At 35.4% G+C, this 17,045-nt stretch overlaps 2 protein-coding genes across 3 annotated transcripts; one reads left to right on the plus strand and one right to left on the minus strand.

Moving 5' to 3' along the window:
• Positions 1–4,289: 4,289 nt before the first annotated feature.
• LOC125647980 (uncharacterized) lies at positions 4,290–5,035 on the plus strand. The gene is made up of 2 exons (XM_048874860.2): positions 4,290–4,457; positions 4,904–5,035. The coding sequence occupies exons 1-2, from the start codon at positions 4,362–4,364 to the stop codon at positions 5,027–5,029; spliced, it is 222 nt and encodes a 73-aa protein (XP_048730817.2). The 5' UTR covers positions 4,290–4,361; the 3' UTR covers positions 5,030–5,035.
• A 481-nt stretch (positions 5,036–5,516) lies between these two features.
• On the minus strand, positions 5,517–15,382 carry LOC125647979 (sperm-associated antigen 16 protein-like). Of its 2 annotated transcripts, XM_048874859.2 has the most exons (16): positions 15,268–15,382; positions 12,893–12,970; positions 12,445–12,512; positions 12,131–12,163; positions 11,025–11,149; positions 10,131–10,268; positions 9,296–9,403; positions 9,017–9,207; positions 8,443–8,585; positions 8,168–8,301; positions 7,724–7,867; positions 7,467–7,567; positions 7,088–7,299; positions 6,899–6,964; positions 6,360–6,551; positions 5,517–5,887 (listed from the first exon to the last, which is right to left on the minus strand). In XM_048874859.2, the coding sequence occupies exons 1-16, from the start codon at positions 15,305–15,307 to the stop codon at positions 5,777–5,779; spliced, it is 1,884 nt and encodes a 627-aa protein (XP_048730816.2). In that variant the 5' UTR covers positions 15,308–15,382; the 3' UTR covers positions 5,517–5,776. The 2 variants fall into 2 exon arrangements, with proteins under 2 accessions (XP_048730816.2, XP_055997439.1); XM_056141464.1 differs by lacking the exon at positions 12,131–12,163.
• Between the last annotated feature and the right edge of the window lie 1,663 nt (positions 15,383–17,045).

The following is a 17,045-nucleotide window of genomic DNA, read 5'->3' on the forward strand; positions in this document are numbered from 1 at the left end:
ACCGGACTCGTTCGCTTTAAAATTTGATGTGATACATAAATGTCTATTGTACCAGGTGTAGAACTAAATTCAAATTCAGTTATCTTAAACATTTGTAGTTCGATTAAAAGCACGTTCGATTTAAAAAGGCTATGTTTAGGGGAAATTGTTCAAAGAATTATTTTATCTTTTACAATGTTGTTTTCGGGGGAGGGGGTGTACCTTTTATTCATTGGATGGGCTCATAAAATCTTTTCTTACCATACCAGCCAGAATAAAGTAATAAATCATAATTCAATTCTTTTCAGTATGTTACCTTATTTAGTTTTTCTTCATTTGTGAAACAACATACTGTTAAAATCTGGGGTGGGGGGGGGGGGTGACAAAGCCGGGGAAAATGATGGTGCCAATAGGCGCTTGCTTAATATTTTTATTAAAACTTACTATATGCAAAATATTAAGCAAGCACTTTTGGTACATTCATCCGCAAAACACACCGTGTAAAAATACATAATAATGCTTTAGTATGAGGTATCAATATGAAATGGTGGATTCTGAGGATGACTTCCTGTTCTCTCTGTAATTTCTGCATTCCTTGTTCAAAATAAGCCTTTTGATTTTGCAAAATGTTGACCTCCTCATGACATTATTGCATATATTTTCCGTTTTCCGTTCTATTTTCCGTTCCGCGTTTTAGCAACACCCCAGCCATCATGGTAAGATTTCCATTTTAGGGAGGAGCACTGAAGTATTCAAACTAATAAAAATATTGGAAAGAGATATCTCTTTCTCTTTTTCAACGACTAAAGAGATATATCTTATACTTTGAGAGATATCTCTCTAGGAATTCTTAGAGAGATATCTCTTTAAGTGAAGAAGATATCTCTCAAAGTAAAAGAGATATCTCTCAAAGTAAGAGATATCTCTTTAAGTGAAAGAGATATATCTCTAAGTGAAAGAGATATCTCTTAAAGTATAAGATATATCTCTCTAAGTGAAAGAGATATCTCTTAAAATGAAAGAGATATCTCTTAAAATGAAAGAGATATCTCTTTAAGTGTAAGAGATATCTTTAAAAGTAAAAGAGATATCTCTCGAAGTGAAAGAGATATCTCTATAAGTGAAAGAGATATCTCTTATATAATTTAAAGAGATATCTCTTAAGATTAAGAGATATCTCTCATTTTAAAGAGATATCTCTTTAAAACAAGAGATATCTCTTTAATTTAAAGAGATATCTTATTTTTCGAATAAATAGTAAAAGGGCTTGCCACAGTCCTGACTCCATCCGTGGTCGTACCTGACATCCCACTGCGATGAGCGTGGACTCAGAACTTCTGTGGGACGTCCTACGGTTACGAGTGTATTTAGACCCCTGACGTTGCATGTGAGGATGAGGGACGTCACACGGCCACGAGTGGACTCGGAACCCCTATACGACGCTGTGAGGATGAGGCCAAGGTTTCAAGGGTGTGTGTGTTTTTAAGATGTTGCGGTTACTGGTAAAGCTATACTGATAGCGGTATAAGCGAAGTTCGGGTTTTAAAGTTAAGATTAGGATTTAGGTTTTAGAATAAAGCTTACGTCCTTTGGGACGGAAAGGGTATGAACCCCCCGCGCCCCCGCGTTCAAGAACTTTTCTGGATCCGCCGTTGTTACATTGCATGCACTTGATGCAGAAACATCAGTTGGACCAGCGTTCGTATCAACATTACTGGCGATGGAATCCGTGTTGATATCAGGTTTGCTGACCCGCATCACTTAGATTCAGTTGAACCTGGTGAATCTTTTAAAATTTCCTTGTAATTGAAGCCTGGGCAGAGACCTTCTATCTCAAGACACACTTTTCTTTCAATGGAAATATTTCTGTAAACGAACTTTGAAGATATTGTCATATGAGAGAGAGAGAGGGAGGGAAAGATAGAGAGAGCGAGAGACAGACAGACAGACACATAACAAGAATACATTACAACACTAACTTGTTTTATATGGTGGCGCTATAGCTCTGCATAATTATAGTACATAATGTAAATAGTTGATACATTTGAGTCACAGTATTGTTGCTCAAAATAGAATCAACATGTATAAGATGCACGGATCCAAAGGCCAGGACTCAACAGATACATGAATTTAGCAAGGATGAATACATGTATTTAATTGTGACCATTTTGGAGCAATTCAAAGTAAAACAACACCACTGGGATCTTCGATTCCTCTGGGAAAAGAGTACCCCGCCCCCTTTTGTTGGGGGGGGGGGGTGTTATTCCGTATATCTCTAATTTTTCTTGTTTGTAAATGGATTACATAAAAGGTATTTGTGATTATTTTATTTGACGGAATTTAGAAAGCTAGGTCGTTTAAAATTGAATGAATGACACCATGTAAGATGTAATGTATAGTTATTTTAGGTATTTAAGCAACCACTGTCTAGTTTGTTAGGTACGGGTGATTAACCGCAGTGGAAAACATGGTAGGCTTAGTCGTTAGTCACCTTACACATCTAACAAACTAGACAGCGATTCCTTATATTCATATTTGATTGATTGATTGATTGTATTTTGTTTAACGTCCCACTTGAACATTTTTTAATCATATGGAGACGTCACCATTACCGGCAAAGGGCTGCAAATTTTTGGCCTATGCTCGGCGCTTATGGCCTTTGAGCCGGGAGGGGTCTTTATTATGTCACACCTGCTGTGACACGGGGTTTCGGCTTTTGGGGTCTCACCCGAAGGACCGTCCCACTTAAGTAGTCGCCTTGTACGACAAGCAAGAGGTACTGAGGACCTATTCTAACCTGGATCCCCACGGGATTATTCATATTTGAAATGAAAATATAAAACCGACATCTCAAAATTATTATCATTATTGCCTAATAGAAATTGAAACACCACACGGCATTCCATGTTACTTTTAATAGCACCTGCCCATTGAGTGCATGATTTTAATGCAAGTGAGAAATTTACATGCTGGTGTAGTATATGGGGAACTATCATAATGGAATCACATTGGAATCGCAGAGAAAACAGCTTGAAATGCAAATATCCTCATATAATAGGCAAATTCTCTAAACATCGCACAGGCATAGGGCAAGGTGTACCACTCAGGTCATTACTGTTAAGTATATTATATTAACGTTTTTGTGAATATTAAAACAGTTCGTATTGATCTATTTCATGCTTTGGATATTTCAGGTCAACCTTCAGATGGGATCACCCTGAAGGATTATCATAAGACGATATTAAATGGTTGAACAACATGTTAATTCCCCTGTGTCGCAGATCATCGTCTTCTTCGGATAAAGACCGTGACACCCGTCATTTTCAGGGGATTAACACGCTTCCAATTTCCTTATATAATGGAAGACCGCAGTTTAGCTCTAGTCGTTTGAAAGTTCCACACAGTACAGGCGCATCATGATTTTTGTTCTAGCTTTGATAGTAGCAGCCGCGCAGGTAAAACATTTAATCTAAAGTATATATCTGACCAAATTTAAAAAAAAAAAATTAAAAACAAATACAAACCAACAATATTTTTAAGATTATAACTGACTATGTATGGTACGGGTATGTTTATATTCGTTGGAATCCGTAGGGTTTCGAGTTAGAACAGGTCCTCAGTACCTCTTGCTTGTCGTAAGAGAGGACTAAATGGGACGGTTCTTCGGATGAGATCGCAAAAATCGAGGCCCCGTGTCACAGCAAGTGTGGCATGATAAAGACCCCTCCCTGCTCAAAGGCCATAAACGACGAACAAAGGCCAACATTTTACAGCCTTTCACCGGTAATGCACGGTGGCATCCCCACATGAGGGAAAGATTCTCGAGAAGGACGTTAAACAATATACAATTATATTCGTTGCATCTGATTAATATAGATTTCGTATGTGTATTGTCCACTTGATAAAGTACATTCTGGGGTTTTTTTTTCAGGCCGTGCAACATCACACCCACACTGCTCACCCCCACCCTACCCACGACCCTTCTCACACCAACCTCCCACATCACACCCACTCACACGAGCACAACGAACACGGACTCTCCACTTTTTACTTCGACGCCAACACCGTAAGTGTATTCAATCTCCCAGGATTTTAAAATTCTAATACACTGCAAAAGTTTTTGATTTTTTTTTTACCTGCAGTGAACATGGATGGTCCTCAGTGAGCTATTTTGCAATGATTTTTGAAAAATTTATTTCTGGTCAGTAATTCGAAAATCTTTTGACGTATATATGAGAACTTGTGTAAACCAGTCACCGTGGTAATGACCAAAGGAATATCAAATATCTCCTTTCAACATAATGACAATTAAGCTACAAATCGTTGCCAGACTGTTAAACGAGTATATCTTGATTATTGTTATTCAACATCTGCAGCATATCATGGTAATGAAGATTGAAACCCAATGTTACCTAATGAAGCTGGACGATGCTGAAGCTATGAAGGTTCACGATGCTGCCAGTATTGTAGAGATTGAGGTACATATAATTCTACACAGTAGATTAATTACACCTACCCCTACCCCCCTGCTTGATTCAAATTACATGTATACTATAAATTAAGTTAAGGTATGAAAATATTGATCTCCATGAATGTAACACCATGCAGTGAATGTAACAATGATGCCTCAATATCTGCCAATAATCCACGTGTTTCACACATCAAATATAATTGACAAAATCTCTATATAGTACATAGCAAATTCATGTTTTTCTTTATGCACTCTAAACATTTATCAATATTGTGAGCTTCAGAGATTTTCCAGCTGTAGGATACCCTTGTCAGAGAATGTTGTCAAACAGATCTTTTATAAAAGCATCAAATATATATGCCCATCTATAAAACTGGATGGACAATATTTGACACGAAATATTCAATCTGTCTCATAATATTGTGATTTGAAATATGCCAACATTTTGTGCAGTTGTCAATGATAAAAATGATTGGAGCAGCCAATGAGACAATGGTCTCCCATCACGACTTGGCCATGATGAGTGCCCATATCGCTCACATGTGTCCTAATGGAGCTATGCAATTGGAGAGAAGCTAATTAGCATGTGGGTATTACTTAATTCTTAACATCTTTACAAAACATATATTTTCCTATTTAGCAAAATAATCTTTGATATCATTTAATGATCATTATGTTCTCAAAATGAATATATCAATCTATGTTTTTCTTTTCTTCATTTGCATGTCAGATAGATATATAGAGATTTAGCAAAAGAGTCACTGATGTCATTTATCATATCAATATGTTCTCAAAATGAATATATCAATTTGGTTTTTTTCTTCGTTTGCATTTCAGATAGATATATAGAGATTTAGCTTCTATTATTTTTTTTCTTTTTTTTCTTTTGCTTTTCAGATAGATATTTGTGCGAATTTGAATGTGATATGTACTGTTTTACAAATCTTATTTTCTTGTCTGTGTCTTCATAATATGCTCAGTCTGAATTAAAAAAAAAGAAAGAAAAGAATAACTGTTCAAGTCTGGTTTTTGTTTCCAGTTAAATAAGGGAGGCAACCTTTTCAAATATATTATACTTAATTTTATCATAGACATATAAAAAGCATGGACATTCATAACAAACAGGATGCAATAATAATATATTAACCTATATGACAATAACACTTGTAGATCTAGTTATTAATTTTCATCCATAGAGAGAAAAATTAGAATCTACAATCATCAAAATTAAATCTGTATCACTGAGATGCACAAATGCAAGTCACATTCCACAGTCTTCCAAAGTCTTGGCGTATTGTAATGTCAAGCATGTGGAGTGTGCGTAAACTATGACCAGATACGGATAGTGTTGTCACTTCCTCCAGAGACCATGAATTCTCCCGACTTGTCAAACATTAGACACTGTACAGCATCCTCATGTCCCACCAAGGTTCCAATCTACAAACACACGTAGAGAAGTTGTTGTTAATCGTGGTATCTTGTGTAATCATCATACATGTAATATGTTTTAGATCTGTGAAACTGCAACTTAAAGACCCTTCTTGTGCAATATATGGGCATGCATGCAAGAAATCATCACAACAGGTCTTAGATCTGTGAAACTGCAACTTAAAGACCCTTCTTGTGCAATATATGCACATGCATGCAAGAAATTTCACTCAACTTGTTCCATCAGTGGAAAAAGGGAGGTCACTGCTCATTATGAATGTATCGAGGATTTTAATCTATGTAGGAGTATACTGTATACATGTATGTATCAAAGGGTACGTAAGTACAGAATCGTCCATGTTTTTAAAATAAGAGCAAGGTATCTACTTCATAATTTATAAGTCCCAACTAGTACCATGTACCAACTGTCTGAGGGGTGACATGTCTAGATAAACATCTGATGCCTATAAATTATACTTACTCTCCCGTTTGATACTTCATACATCTTCACGGTGGCATCATTACTGGCGATGGCCACGACAGCTCCTGTGGGGTCGAAAATCACCCTGTTGGCAGGATGAGGTCCCACATCAAAACTGACCATAGGGGCCACTGTTCTGACATCCCAAAGTTTGACAGTTCCATACGAATCACAGGACACCACTGTATCACCCTATAGAAGGTCAAAACTTCATATCAACTGCATGTACAAAAATGTATATTAACAATATTATACACAGCTTTTAAACTTGTTCCTTGTTATTTTCACAGTTTCATGTCTTGTTTTCGTGCACTTTGAAATTCATTGTTTTTTATGACCATTCCATGGTTAGATTATATTTGCTGCAGCATTAATTTTTAGGTTTTGGCCTATGGGGAAAATTGCGAAAAAATTCAAACTGTGGCAAAAGTGAAAATAAGACTGTATATGATGAATGTTTACAGACAAAAAATTGCAGAACTTAGATATATGAGATTAAAATTAGAAAGAGGATGTGAATAATACACCATTTCACATACCTTCAGACTAAAGGCTGCATTGTTGACGGAATGCATGTGGCCATAAAATGTTTGTGCACAGAGTCCCTGAAGTACAAAAGGAAGAACAGATACATGTAAGTGGAGCAAAATATGTAAGAACTGTTTTAAATTACAAATCTCATCAAAATCTCATCCCTAAACATCGCCTACTTAACAAACAAAACTCACAGTTCTGGCATCCCAGAGTGACAGTGTTTTATCAGCTGAGCTGGAGAGGAGTGTGTTAGAGTATGGTAGGAACTCGATGCTATTGACGCTGTCCGCGTGGCCCCGCATCGTGAAGCGACAGCGTAGACTGTTCAGATCCCAGAGTTTACAGGTGTTGTCCATAGAGCAGGAGGCCACAAAGTCCCCACATGTGTGCCAGGTACAGCCCCACACTGAAACACACAAACAGATGATAACGTAGTGTAACCACAAGTATAGCTGTTCAATCAATATATTGTGGAAATTTTCTTGAAAATGCATTCGCTCAGTTATGCAACAAGTGATAGATACGACTGTGGAGCCCTGTGGTTGAGAGCTATATACACCTTTGCCCTCTCACCTGCGTGTGTGTGGTCCGTGAAGGTGTGTACACATTCTGCTTTAGAAAAGTCCCAAATCTTCACTGTTGTGTCACCACTGGAAGTCACCAACTTAGAACCACTGAAAAAAAATGTCCAGCCTCCAAAGACTTTTCTACACAAGTCATATAGAAGTGCATATATTTAAACTTCAAAAAGAATTGTGCTTGCATTCAATCATTAACAGTAACATGCAATAGAAATGTAGTTTACTTCTGAAAATACTACTAGAACTTACGAGGGATGGAAGTCACAATCGGAGACCCAGTCTGTGTGACCTTCACCTGTCATTATGATGTCACCACTTGGCACTGCCCACATTTTCCACGTATGATCATCGCTTGTAGTGGCCAATATTTGCTTCCGAGGATGCAGCACAACACTGAATAATAGTTATGCATTGAAAACTACAATTGAACATATATTTATAGCCTTACATTTAATAGTGTCAATTACTTTTCATTTGAAATGTATGAATTCATTAGGTTATTGGCATACGAAAATATTCAATTTATTGAGAATCATTTTATAAATTCATTCATATTTGCATGGTATTGATGAACAAATTACAGAGTCTAAAAATAAAATTTATGTATTTGTCTGATAATTTTCACAGTAATCGGATTCACTTGTTTATAGCTCGTTTCTCTGAAATTCACATTTAGAATTTAAAGTTCCTGACCTGCTGATGGGATGAGAGTGGGCCTGGAATGTATTAGACAATCGGAATCCCCCACTCCTTGCCAGATGACCAGTTGGACCCTTTATCTGAGCCAAAATTGGATTGATGCCTGTGTCTTTTGGAAATTCGGAATCCTGAAAGGATAAATTACTTGTAAAGCAAAACACAGCTCTACACATGGAAAACTAGAGAAATCTAAATATCATCAATCTTGTATCTTTCACAAATGTTTTCTGATTTCGTATTTATTCTACCAAGATGGCCTTAACACATACATCAGGATGGCGTCTGTAATTTTCTGGCAGGTCCCTAACATCTCCAGACACAGCCCTCATTCTCTCCATTGCTAGGGTCCTCTGGGTCGGTCCCCGCCCCTCTCCATCAACCTCCCAGTCCCTCCTCTTACCCGACTGAGTAGCTGTAACAATGTGTTGATATTGTGAATTTCAGCCTTTCACTGTTTATTCGTACTTACACAGAATTAGAGCTTTATATATACTGTAGATTCCTTAATTAATGCGAAAACTTACAATCGCAAAATGACTCACTGACGTCAAATCACGAAAAAGTAAATTCACAATAGCTCTGTTGATCAAGTGTTTTTGCATGTATTTTAGCAATATAAAAATAAAAACGAGAAATATTTTTTTTGCGATTGATGCTTCTTGCGAAATTACGCGATAGTAAATTCCTTGCGTATATTTAGGAATCTACAGCGTATATATCTATTTGTATAAGAGATGAGGTAGATAATGTGCAAAAGTTTTCTTTCGAAATAAAAATAGACATGTATAAGAATTTGCTGCTGAAAACCCCTTGGCCCATTGATCTTTGGTATATTGGTGGTACCTGGTTGAAATCCTCTGGGTGGTGTTCCTTTGAAGGACTCCATGCTCTTTAGCGTACTCTGAAGCCCGGCCACTTGTCCGACTGCCCGGTCCTTCTCAAGCTTGGACAGCATTTTCTCCTTCATGGCCACCTCGTATTTTTTCTTTAGTTGCTGAAGAGTGGGCTCATACTGGGCATAATGTCGCTTTAGTCTGGGATAAGAAATGTGACAAATTGTGATTGAAAGGTGCAGATATAATCATACAACTACAAGTTTTCTGTATATTTCCTGTCAGTTACCTCTTGATGTCATTGATTAGTTTGTTTTTTTCCTGGACAACTCTTTTATGATGCATTCTATGGTAATCCCTCTCCTTTCTCAGCTTTACATAGGTTTCCTTAGCTTTCCTATAAAAAAAGCATCAGATGTGTTACTCACATTGCTTTTCCTACCAAATGTTTCATTTCCTTCATGATGAAGACTTTATAATAACCTACCCTTATCAACTTTTCCCCATTGAGGAGACGTTTCTTTATAGAACACATAAAATTGTGCTCATAATCAAACAAAGATTCAATATCAATAAATTTGATTGTCACAAAAATGTTAACAAACCAAGTGCATGAATTCAAGACTATGTGTATCACCCAAAATGTCATTTATAGATGCTATTGTGATTGTCATAATTAGGGCTATACGGACCGTGGATATCGGCCTGGGTAGCTCAGTGGTTAGAGCACCTGACTAGTATGCAGGTCCTGGGTTCGATTCCCGGTCCAGCCAAAGATTTTCTCCTCTCTCCTATACTACAGTTGGTGCCGTTGACCACCCTTGCAAGGCAGGTTGCCCCGCCATGGGTGAAAGGAATATGGGTTGTGTGTGTCTTTGAGAGTGAAGACAAGTTAAGGAGGGAGGAATGTAGTAAATAGGGCTATTTGGACCATAGATATCGGCCTGGGTAGCTGAGCACCTGACTAGTAATACAGGGGTCCCGGGATCGATTCCCGGTGCAGACAAAGATTTTCTCCTCTCTCCTATGCTACAGTAATTATTGGTTCTTATAATTAGAGTTTGTGAAAATCCTTGTTCCGTGGCAGTTTACTAGAGCTCTATTGCTGGCTAACATTGACTTACATGGCAGCCTCTTTGTACTTGTTGACTTCATGTTTGAGGAACTTGACATCATTGTCTAGATCTTGGTTCCGGCTGTAGATGTCGGGGACCACACCAATGTCCTCTTCGTGGAGCAAGCCTCTCTGTTGAAGCTCATACCTACAGTCAGAGATAGGGGATCTTAAACACAGTTTCTATGGCTGAATTTCCAATGTGTAAATCATTAATGTATAACCCTTCCAAGGAAATTATCTTCATGTCTATCTAATTTCAACCTTTTCACAATAAGTGGATACATCTAAGTAACATGTATGCATGAAAAGGTGACAGATAATTTTGCAAAATCAATTATTTATTTAGATTTATGCATGACAAGAACATAAATTTTGTAAAAAAAATCTTGTTAAACATAAGATATTTCAAAAGTCTAAGTTATAAATGAATAATCAGGCAATGACATGTTTAAAAAAAATTAAATCCAAGGGCAATAACTCTGTTTTCAATTATTTCTATATCAAGTCCATTATACACTAGATTTCCTTTATTTTTCACAGACATTTTGTATGTATATTTTTGTAAAGAAACAGTTTCATGAAATTGCTATGAATACTATTATATCGTTATAACCAGTTTTTGTGAAATTTTGTTTAAGAAAAATTGCAATTTTCTGACATTGACATGTGACATGACATTCTGTATATGTATGACCTATATATTGTATTTATTAATTTATCACTTTTAACTCTAATAAATGGAAATAAATACACTTTCTATATCAATATACTTTCATCAGATAATAATGCGAGTATGGAGTATGGAGTTAACCTTGCATACACTAAGCAGCAACTGCACCGTCTTATGCTTAAACTTTTTGCAGTAGGTAGTAATTATAGATGTTACATTGTAATGCTTTACCATTCTGTCTGGAAACACTCCAAAGTCTTATCCATATTCATCCTCACAAGGAAATTACGCACAAAGTCATCCACAACTTCAGGGCGTTGGGTGACGGAGGCCTTTGCCAGACCATCTTTCTGAGACTACAAGACCAGAACAAATTTCTATAACACATGGCTATGATTATAGCTCACATCAAATACAATTAAAATCAAGTGTGGTTCAGAGCTGATTTAATAGTTACTTAAAAATCACAAAAAGTTAAGTTTGTGCAACAAAAATGAGGCAATGGGAAGAAATTTTTCCCATTAGAATATAAAGTTGTGTAAGAACTTTTGTGAAAGTTACAAAACAGAGACCTAATGATATTCAGGAAGTTATACAGGAGGGGCTTTTGCAATAATGCTAATATAAGAGGCATTGTGTTGTGATCATTATTGAAGGCAAACACAATTTAAAATGACAGAATTTTAAGTGGTGCATTTTAATTTTTGGCTTTAATAGTAAGCCAGCTCACTTTGCCATAAAATGTTTGACAAATGTCGCAATTTGCTTCATTGCTAATAATTTACCTTTAGGACTAAATTCATTTTTTGGGGGTAACGCCTGTTTTCTGAAAATATTTCTGGACTAAAAACAATTTATTGTCATTTCTATATTGATTTTCATGTTTAAATTTCAAAGTGAAAAAAAAAATAAATTGCCATGTAGAGTTATTCATTGGATTTAAATGCCATCAATAAAAAGTAGATAAGTTTTGTCAAACTGGATATTCACATTAACATTTCAGATTAACAAATAAATATTTAATATCCATACATCAAGTTATTGCACCTGCCTATATAACCACAGGTCAAAATAGTGGAAACAAACAATATTTCAATCAAGGCCTTTAAGAAAAAATGTCATTTTCAATTTTTGGGGGTGATATTTCTGAATATCTATCCCAATGATTAAAATGAATTATATTGATGTATTAAGTACTCTGCAAATATATAGCAGATCAAATGCATAGATGTACATTAGCACACAATACAGTTCTCCTGACTAGCAACATATTGTGAAAGAAAAGAGAAAAGCAGTGACCCAATCAGGACTAGCAAAATTAAACGTGAGAAACTAACCTCATCTGACCTAAAACTGATGACGGTGCGAGTCTAAAAGTACAGGAATATAACGTACAGGACATGCAATATTCTACATTCTACATTATAGAGAGATTGCCTCAGCATGCAATGTTCTATCTCATTCAGACATGCAATTTTGTTTCTATTTTCTAATATGGTAGAGCATTTAAAATCAGTAAAATGCAATCTATTCAGATGTAGTTGTAAACTGTAGGTAAATAACAGAAATATATTTGTGTTTTCCACTAACATTTATAGCAGATAACAATTGATCTGATTTTTTTTTATCTGATTATGTTCTCGAGACTTACAGTTACCAGAGCATCCTCTTCTGCTTCTCTTATGGTCCTCACTGCCAGGTCAAGGTCCTCTTCAGTTTCTTCAATAAACAAATGCATTACATGTGAACCTCTAAAAGTTTATTATTCAGGAAGAATTGATAGTTTATAAATTCAGACATTATTATTTTCTTCTCTGAATCAGATAGATGCTTGTAGAACTCTGGAGGAAAATGGTACATGTGTATATTCAAATTTTTCTCCAGAGAGCTTAATGATACATTTCTGTAACTATCAATCATAAAACTGAATTATCAAAGAGAAATTTCTGATATATTAAAAAAAACAAAACAAAAAAACTACAGATTTTAAGAATTAACAGTCAATGCACATAAAATTAGCATGACTAGAATATTAATAAACAGTTAAAACTGAATTCTATTAAATGAAATAGTCAAAAGTTCTTGGTTGATGCTCATACCTGCCCCAATAAAGATCTCATCAATGGGGACCTCCTCATACTGGTACTCATCATCGGAGTCCACCGTCAACTGCTCCTCTGTACAGTAAAACACAAAAGACGTGAGAAAATACTGATTCTCTAGAGCTCTCTTTGAATCAAAACCTGATAATAACAAATATCTAAGCAGTATGCTTTTCAAATTTGCAATGTTATACCAAGCACAGTACCTGTGCTTTCTTTTTGAAGACAAAGTATATGAATCCTGCACTGCAATTTTACAATGATAAATATATGATGACTGCCAAAGATAACTATGGATGCATGTAATTGTATGCATTGTTGCAAGCTTTATGCTTTATTGCCCTCAATTAAGGGCCCAGAATTGGTATAATAGCAAGCAAAATTTGCATTGTGCAGTGACATGATGACTTCGCACCAATGATTACACATTTGAGTCAAGTGATTTGCTGAGATTTCATCAGGATTACCCATAGTGCTTTGGAAAAATGTGTGTTATATACTTCACTGACAACCCTATACATGTAAATAAATTGTTTGGAAAGTATCACAAATGTTTTTGAATTCCAGACAAGCTTTTTCATACCCTTCGTCTGTTTTATTGTTGTTGATAATGGCTTGGTTTAAAAGAAAAAACTTCACAGATTCGTCATGATGCACTGTTTACATCGACTGTGTTATGTTCCCCACATTAAATGAATATAGGCGGATTAAATGTCAAAAGTCGTGTTGCAAGATGTTAAAAGAGTTAATTTCACTCATCTCAACGGTCACAAAAATCCGAGATTCCTCTGATTCTTACCCCCGCTTTTATATTGTGACATGTGCGGGAGAGCCAGAGTGGACTACATATAAACGGCCCTAACACAGACAAATGAAGCATCACTTGAAATAGGTTGCCGCCTCGCCATTTAATTTCTTAGTGCATGACGTCAGCACATAGACACACAAAATTCCATCATTTAAACGGTGATAGGATCGTATTAATCATCTATTTGTAGAATAATCTTCGGAATCTGATAACTGAATCCTCGCGTCTAGGAAGATAGATCCGCGAAATAAAGTTGTAAGAGGTAGGTAAAGCAGCGAAAATCACTTTTGAATTCCCACTTTTCAATATGAGTTCTCTCTGACTCACCTCCACACATGTCACAATATAAAAGTGGGAGGTAAGAGTCAGAGAGGAATCTTGGATTACGGTCACACCATAAAACATATTAAACCTTATCTTATACTTATCTTTTTCAAAATAAATATTCTTACTATATAACAATGGTGTACAACATTCTTGGGTATAAGAAAGAAACTCCTTAAATGGAAATAAAAAAGATGCTATTCAAATTTATTCTTATATTCCTTGGTGATTGGACTGCTGTTTGAAGAAGTGAGATATTAAGTGCACATTTAGGATCCTCTTTTACAAATGGGACTATTAAAATTAATCATCTATATGTATGTTAGTAGAGAGCAAAGCCCGAAGGGATGTGAGAGCAGAGCTCTCCCTATAAGTAATTAACACGTATATTCATGTTTAAAAGGAAAATATAGAAAACTTGAAAAATTTAACCATACCTATGGAACTTGAAAATTTTGGTCCCAATGGCGTCGATTCGAATACTAGCGCATGGATATGTATTTCTCCATTTTGAATCTCATGTACCCAAGTTCATGTCATTCTGAGATGTTACATAAAATCCGTAAAAGCATGTAAATCTTATTTTCTTAATCATATATAATCCGCATATAATGTACCATGTCTCCTGTTTGCGTATTAGCTAAACACTGACACTGAATATGATGTCACAATGCACTGTTTATATCAGTTGCATAGAGTTTCCCACGTTCGATGAATAGGCGGATCAAAAATGTCTAAAGTTAGAATACTTTGATTGAGCTCTGTCCTCATACGTTAGGTGCTAATATTTCAGGATATTTTTTGTCCAGTTATGAATCTAGATACTAATGCCAACACCTTTTGCTTCGCCCTCAAACACGGTAACGTCGTAAGACATATTAGTACGTTAGTCTTTGATATATACCTAATCTCAGAGAGATTCGTCGAGGCTGGATATTTCATTATTTGGAGTGAAGTTCAGGCAAGATTTCCGAATCACTTTGGGTGACACTTGTCTGAGATTCGGAAGAGGCGTCAGTCCAAATGTCCAGCCTCGACGAATCTCGTTGAGATTATGATATACCGTATAGGACCTAGATCTAAGTACTTCTAGCTGTCTAGTACTAGTACTACTAGTGACTCTGCTGAAAATTAGACTCTGATGGACTTAAACGTGAATCATTGGACATGAAAGTGTAGAATATTCAAAATGAAGAATGGCTGTATATGATAGATAAACATATGCATGAAAAAGGTTTACTTTGCAGGTAGAATTTCTCGGTTTCTTCCTCTGCCATCATTGTGAAGATCGTCGCTAAGGAAATATTGAGCTTTATTTCCTCCTCGTACTGGAGAGCACTTGAATGCAAAGTTAACTCAGTGCTGAACTAATTCGACTACAGTTAAAACAAAAACAGAAAACAACCTGCAAGACATTCCTCGTTTAATTTAGATTAAATAAACACCAAAGATTTCGGAAATTTCCCCAATTTCTAATCAGAAACAATAATTTGATTCTGTAACAAACTACTGTCAAGATGTAACGATTTAATAACTATATGTTCATTTTTCAAAACTGAATATTAATGCAGTATTTAAAATATTACATGTAACATATGTTAAGATCATCATGTCTTATCAATATTCATTTACATTGATAACCCGGTACAACTTCGCTATAGAAACCAAAGTTCAAATGGTATCTACAGCCATTCTGTACCGGGATACCAATGTAAATACTTTTCAACTAGAATACAGACACATATAGAATCAATCCAATAATCGACGTCTCACGCCCAGAGACGTTAAAACTACAAATTTTTGCAGGACAATACCAATCGTTTATCACGTGCATTTGAAACGAATATACCAATCCATAATAGAGTTATATTTATATGATTAATTTATTACCATCATTGATTTTAATTATATTTAAATTATTTTCAAAAATTCTTATACTATCCAGCTTTTACTTGAAACAACAAACATAGCTAATTGACTTGAAATTTAATGATGATTTTTATATACATATACTCTTGCTTGTAGTATTTTATTTCTTCCTCTTAGTCTTATGCTTTCGTATCTGTATATTCTTGCATGAAAGTTTTCTTTTATTTTGTATTCTTTTCTTAATCTGTGATATGTTTGTATATATGTGTACATGCATGCTATGTGTCTTTGTCCTTGATATACATGACTGTGATAGTCGGTTTAAAAGCTCTACAGAGCTTGTGTTTTGATATGTTGAATGTATATAGTGCCGACTTTAAATAAAATTTACTTTACTTTACTTTATTTAAAGTTAAACGAGTTCAGTTTTAGATATCCTGATTGCTCTCATCATGTTCGTTGTTTAAGGAAGAAAGATAAGGAAACAAAGTTTTTAGTAACTTTGTCTTTAAAAAAAAAATGGTAACTTCGACTGTGTGTGTGTGTGTAGGGGGGGTATTAAATTTAAAAAAAAAAGTAAAGAAGGAATTTGCATCCCAAAATAATAACCCATTGTTAATTGATGTCTTTAAAGAGGATGAAAAGTTATCTCATATAAAAACTAGTCCAAGAATGACTAAATCACTGAGTATTATTACAAAGATGATTGGACTTTCCTCTCTAGAGATTTCCTATATGAAACATTTAGCAATAAATTAAGAAACTATTATGAAAATAAAATATGTAATCAATTTGATAATTTATAAAACAAACAAATTGTGGAAAACTTGTATTTCATAGCTGAATATACAATTATAATTTTAAATTGCAAGAATATTTGAAATTTACATTACCAAAAGCTTACAGATCTCTACTCAATAAACTAAGACTAAGTGCACATTCCCAACCTCAATATTGAGGTTGGGAGATACTGTACACCTCCATTTCCACGATCTAATAGATTTTGCAAATTCTGCTTGAATGAGGTTGAGGATGAGAAACACTTCCTATCATTTTGTACAAAATACGATCACTTAATTAAGGAATAAATATTCAGAACATTTGGGTGATTAATTTGAATGAAAATTCCATAAAAAGCCTCACGAATCC

Source organism: Ostrea edulis, chromosome 6, assembly GCF_947568905.1.
Source record: "Ostrea edulis chromosome 6, xbOstEdul1.1, whole genome shotgun sequence".
Taxonomy (NCBI): domain Eukaryota; kingdom Metazoa; phylum Mollusca; class Bivalvia; order Ostreida; family Ostreidae; genus Ostrea; species Ostrea edulis.

What these genes read in the sequence shown, in the direction of transcription:
- LOC125647980 (XM_048874860.2), top strand. Translation starts at nt 4,362, where the DNA reads ATGGTAATGAAGATTGAAACCCAATGTTACCTAATGAAGCTGGACGAT. An exon ending in CCAGTATTGTAGAGATTGAG is followed by an intron (nt 4,458 to 4,903) that starts GTACATATAATT and finishes CATTTTGTGCAG; the next exon opens with TTGTCAATGATAAAAATGAT.
- LOC125647979 (XM_048874859.2), bottom strand. Translation starts at nt 15,307, where the DNA reads ATGATGGCAGAGGAAGAAACCGAGAAATTCTACCTGCAAA. An exon ending in GAGTGTTTCCAGACAGAATG is followed by an intron (nt 10,269 to 11,024) that starts GTAAAGCATTAC and finishes CTCTGACTGTAG; the next exon opens with GTATGAGCTTCAACAGAGAG. An exon ending in ATGCAGCCTTTAGTCTGAAG is followed by an intron (nt 6,552 to 6,898) that starts GTATGTGAAATG and finishes GACCTTCTATAG; the next exon opens with GGTGATACAGTGGTGTCCTG.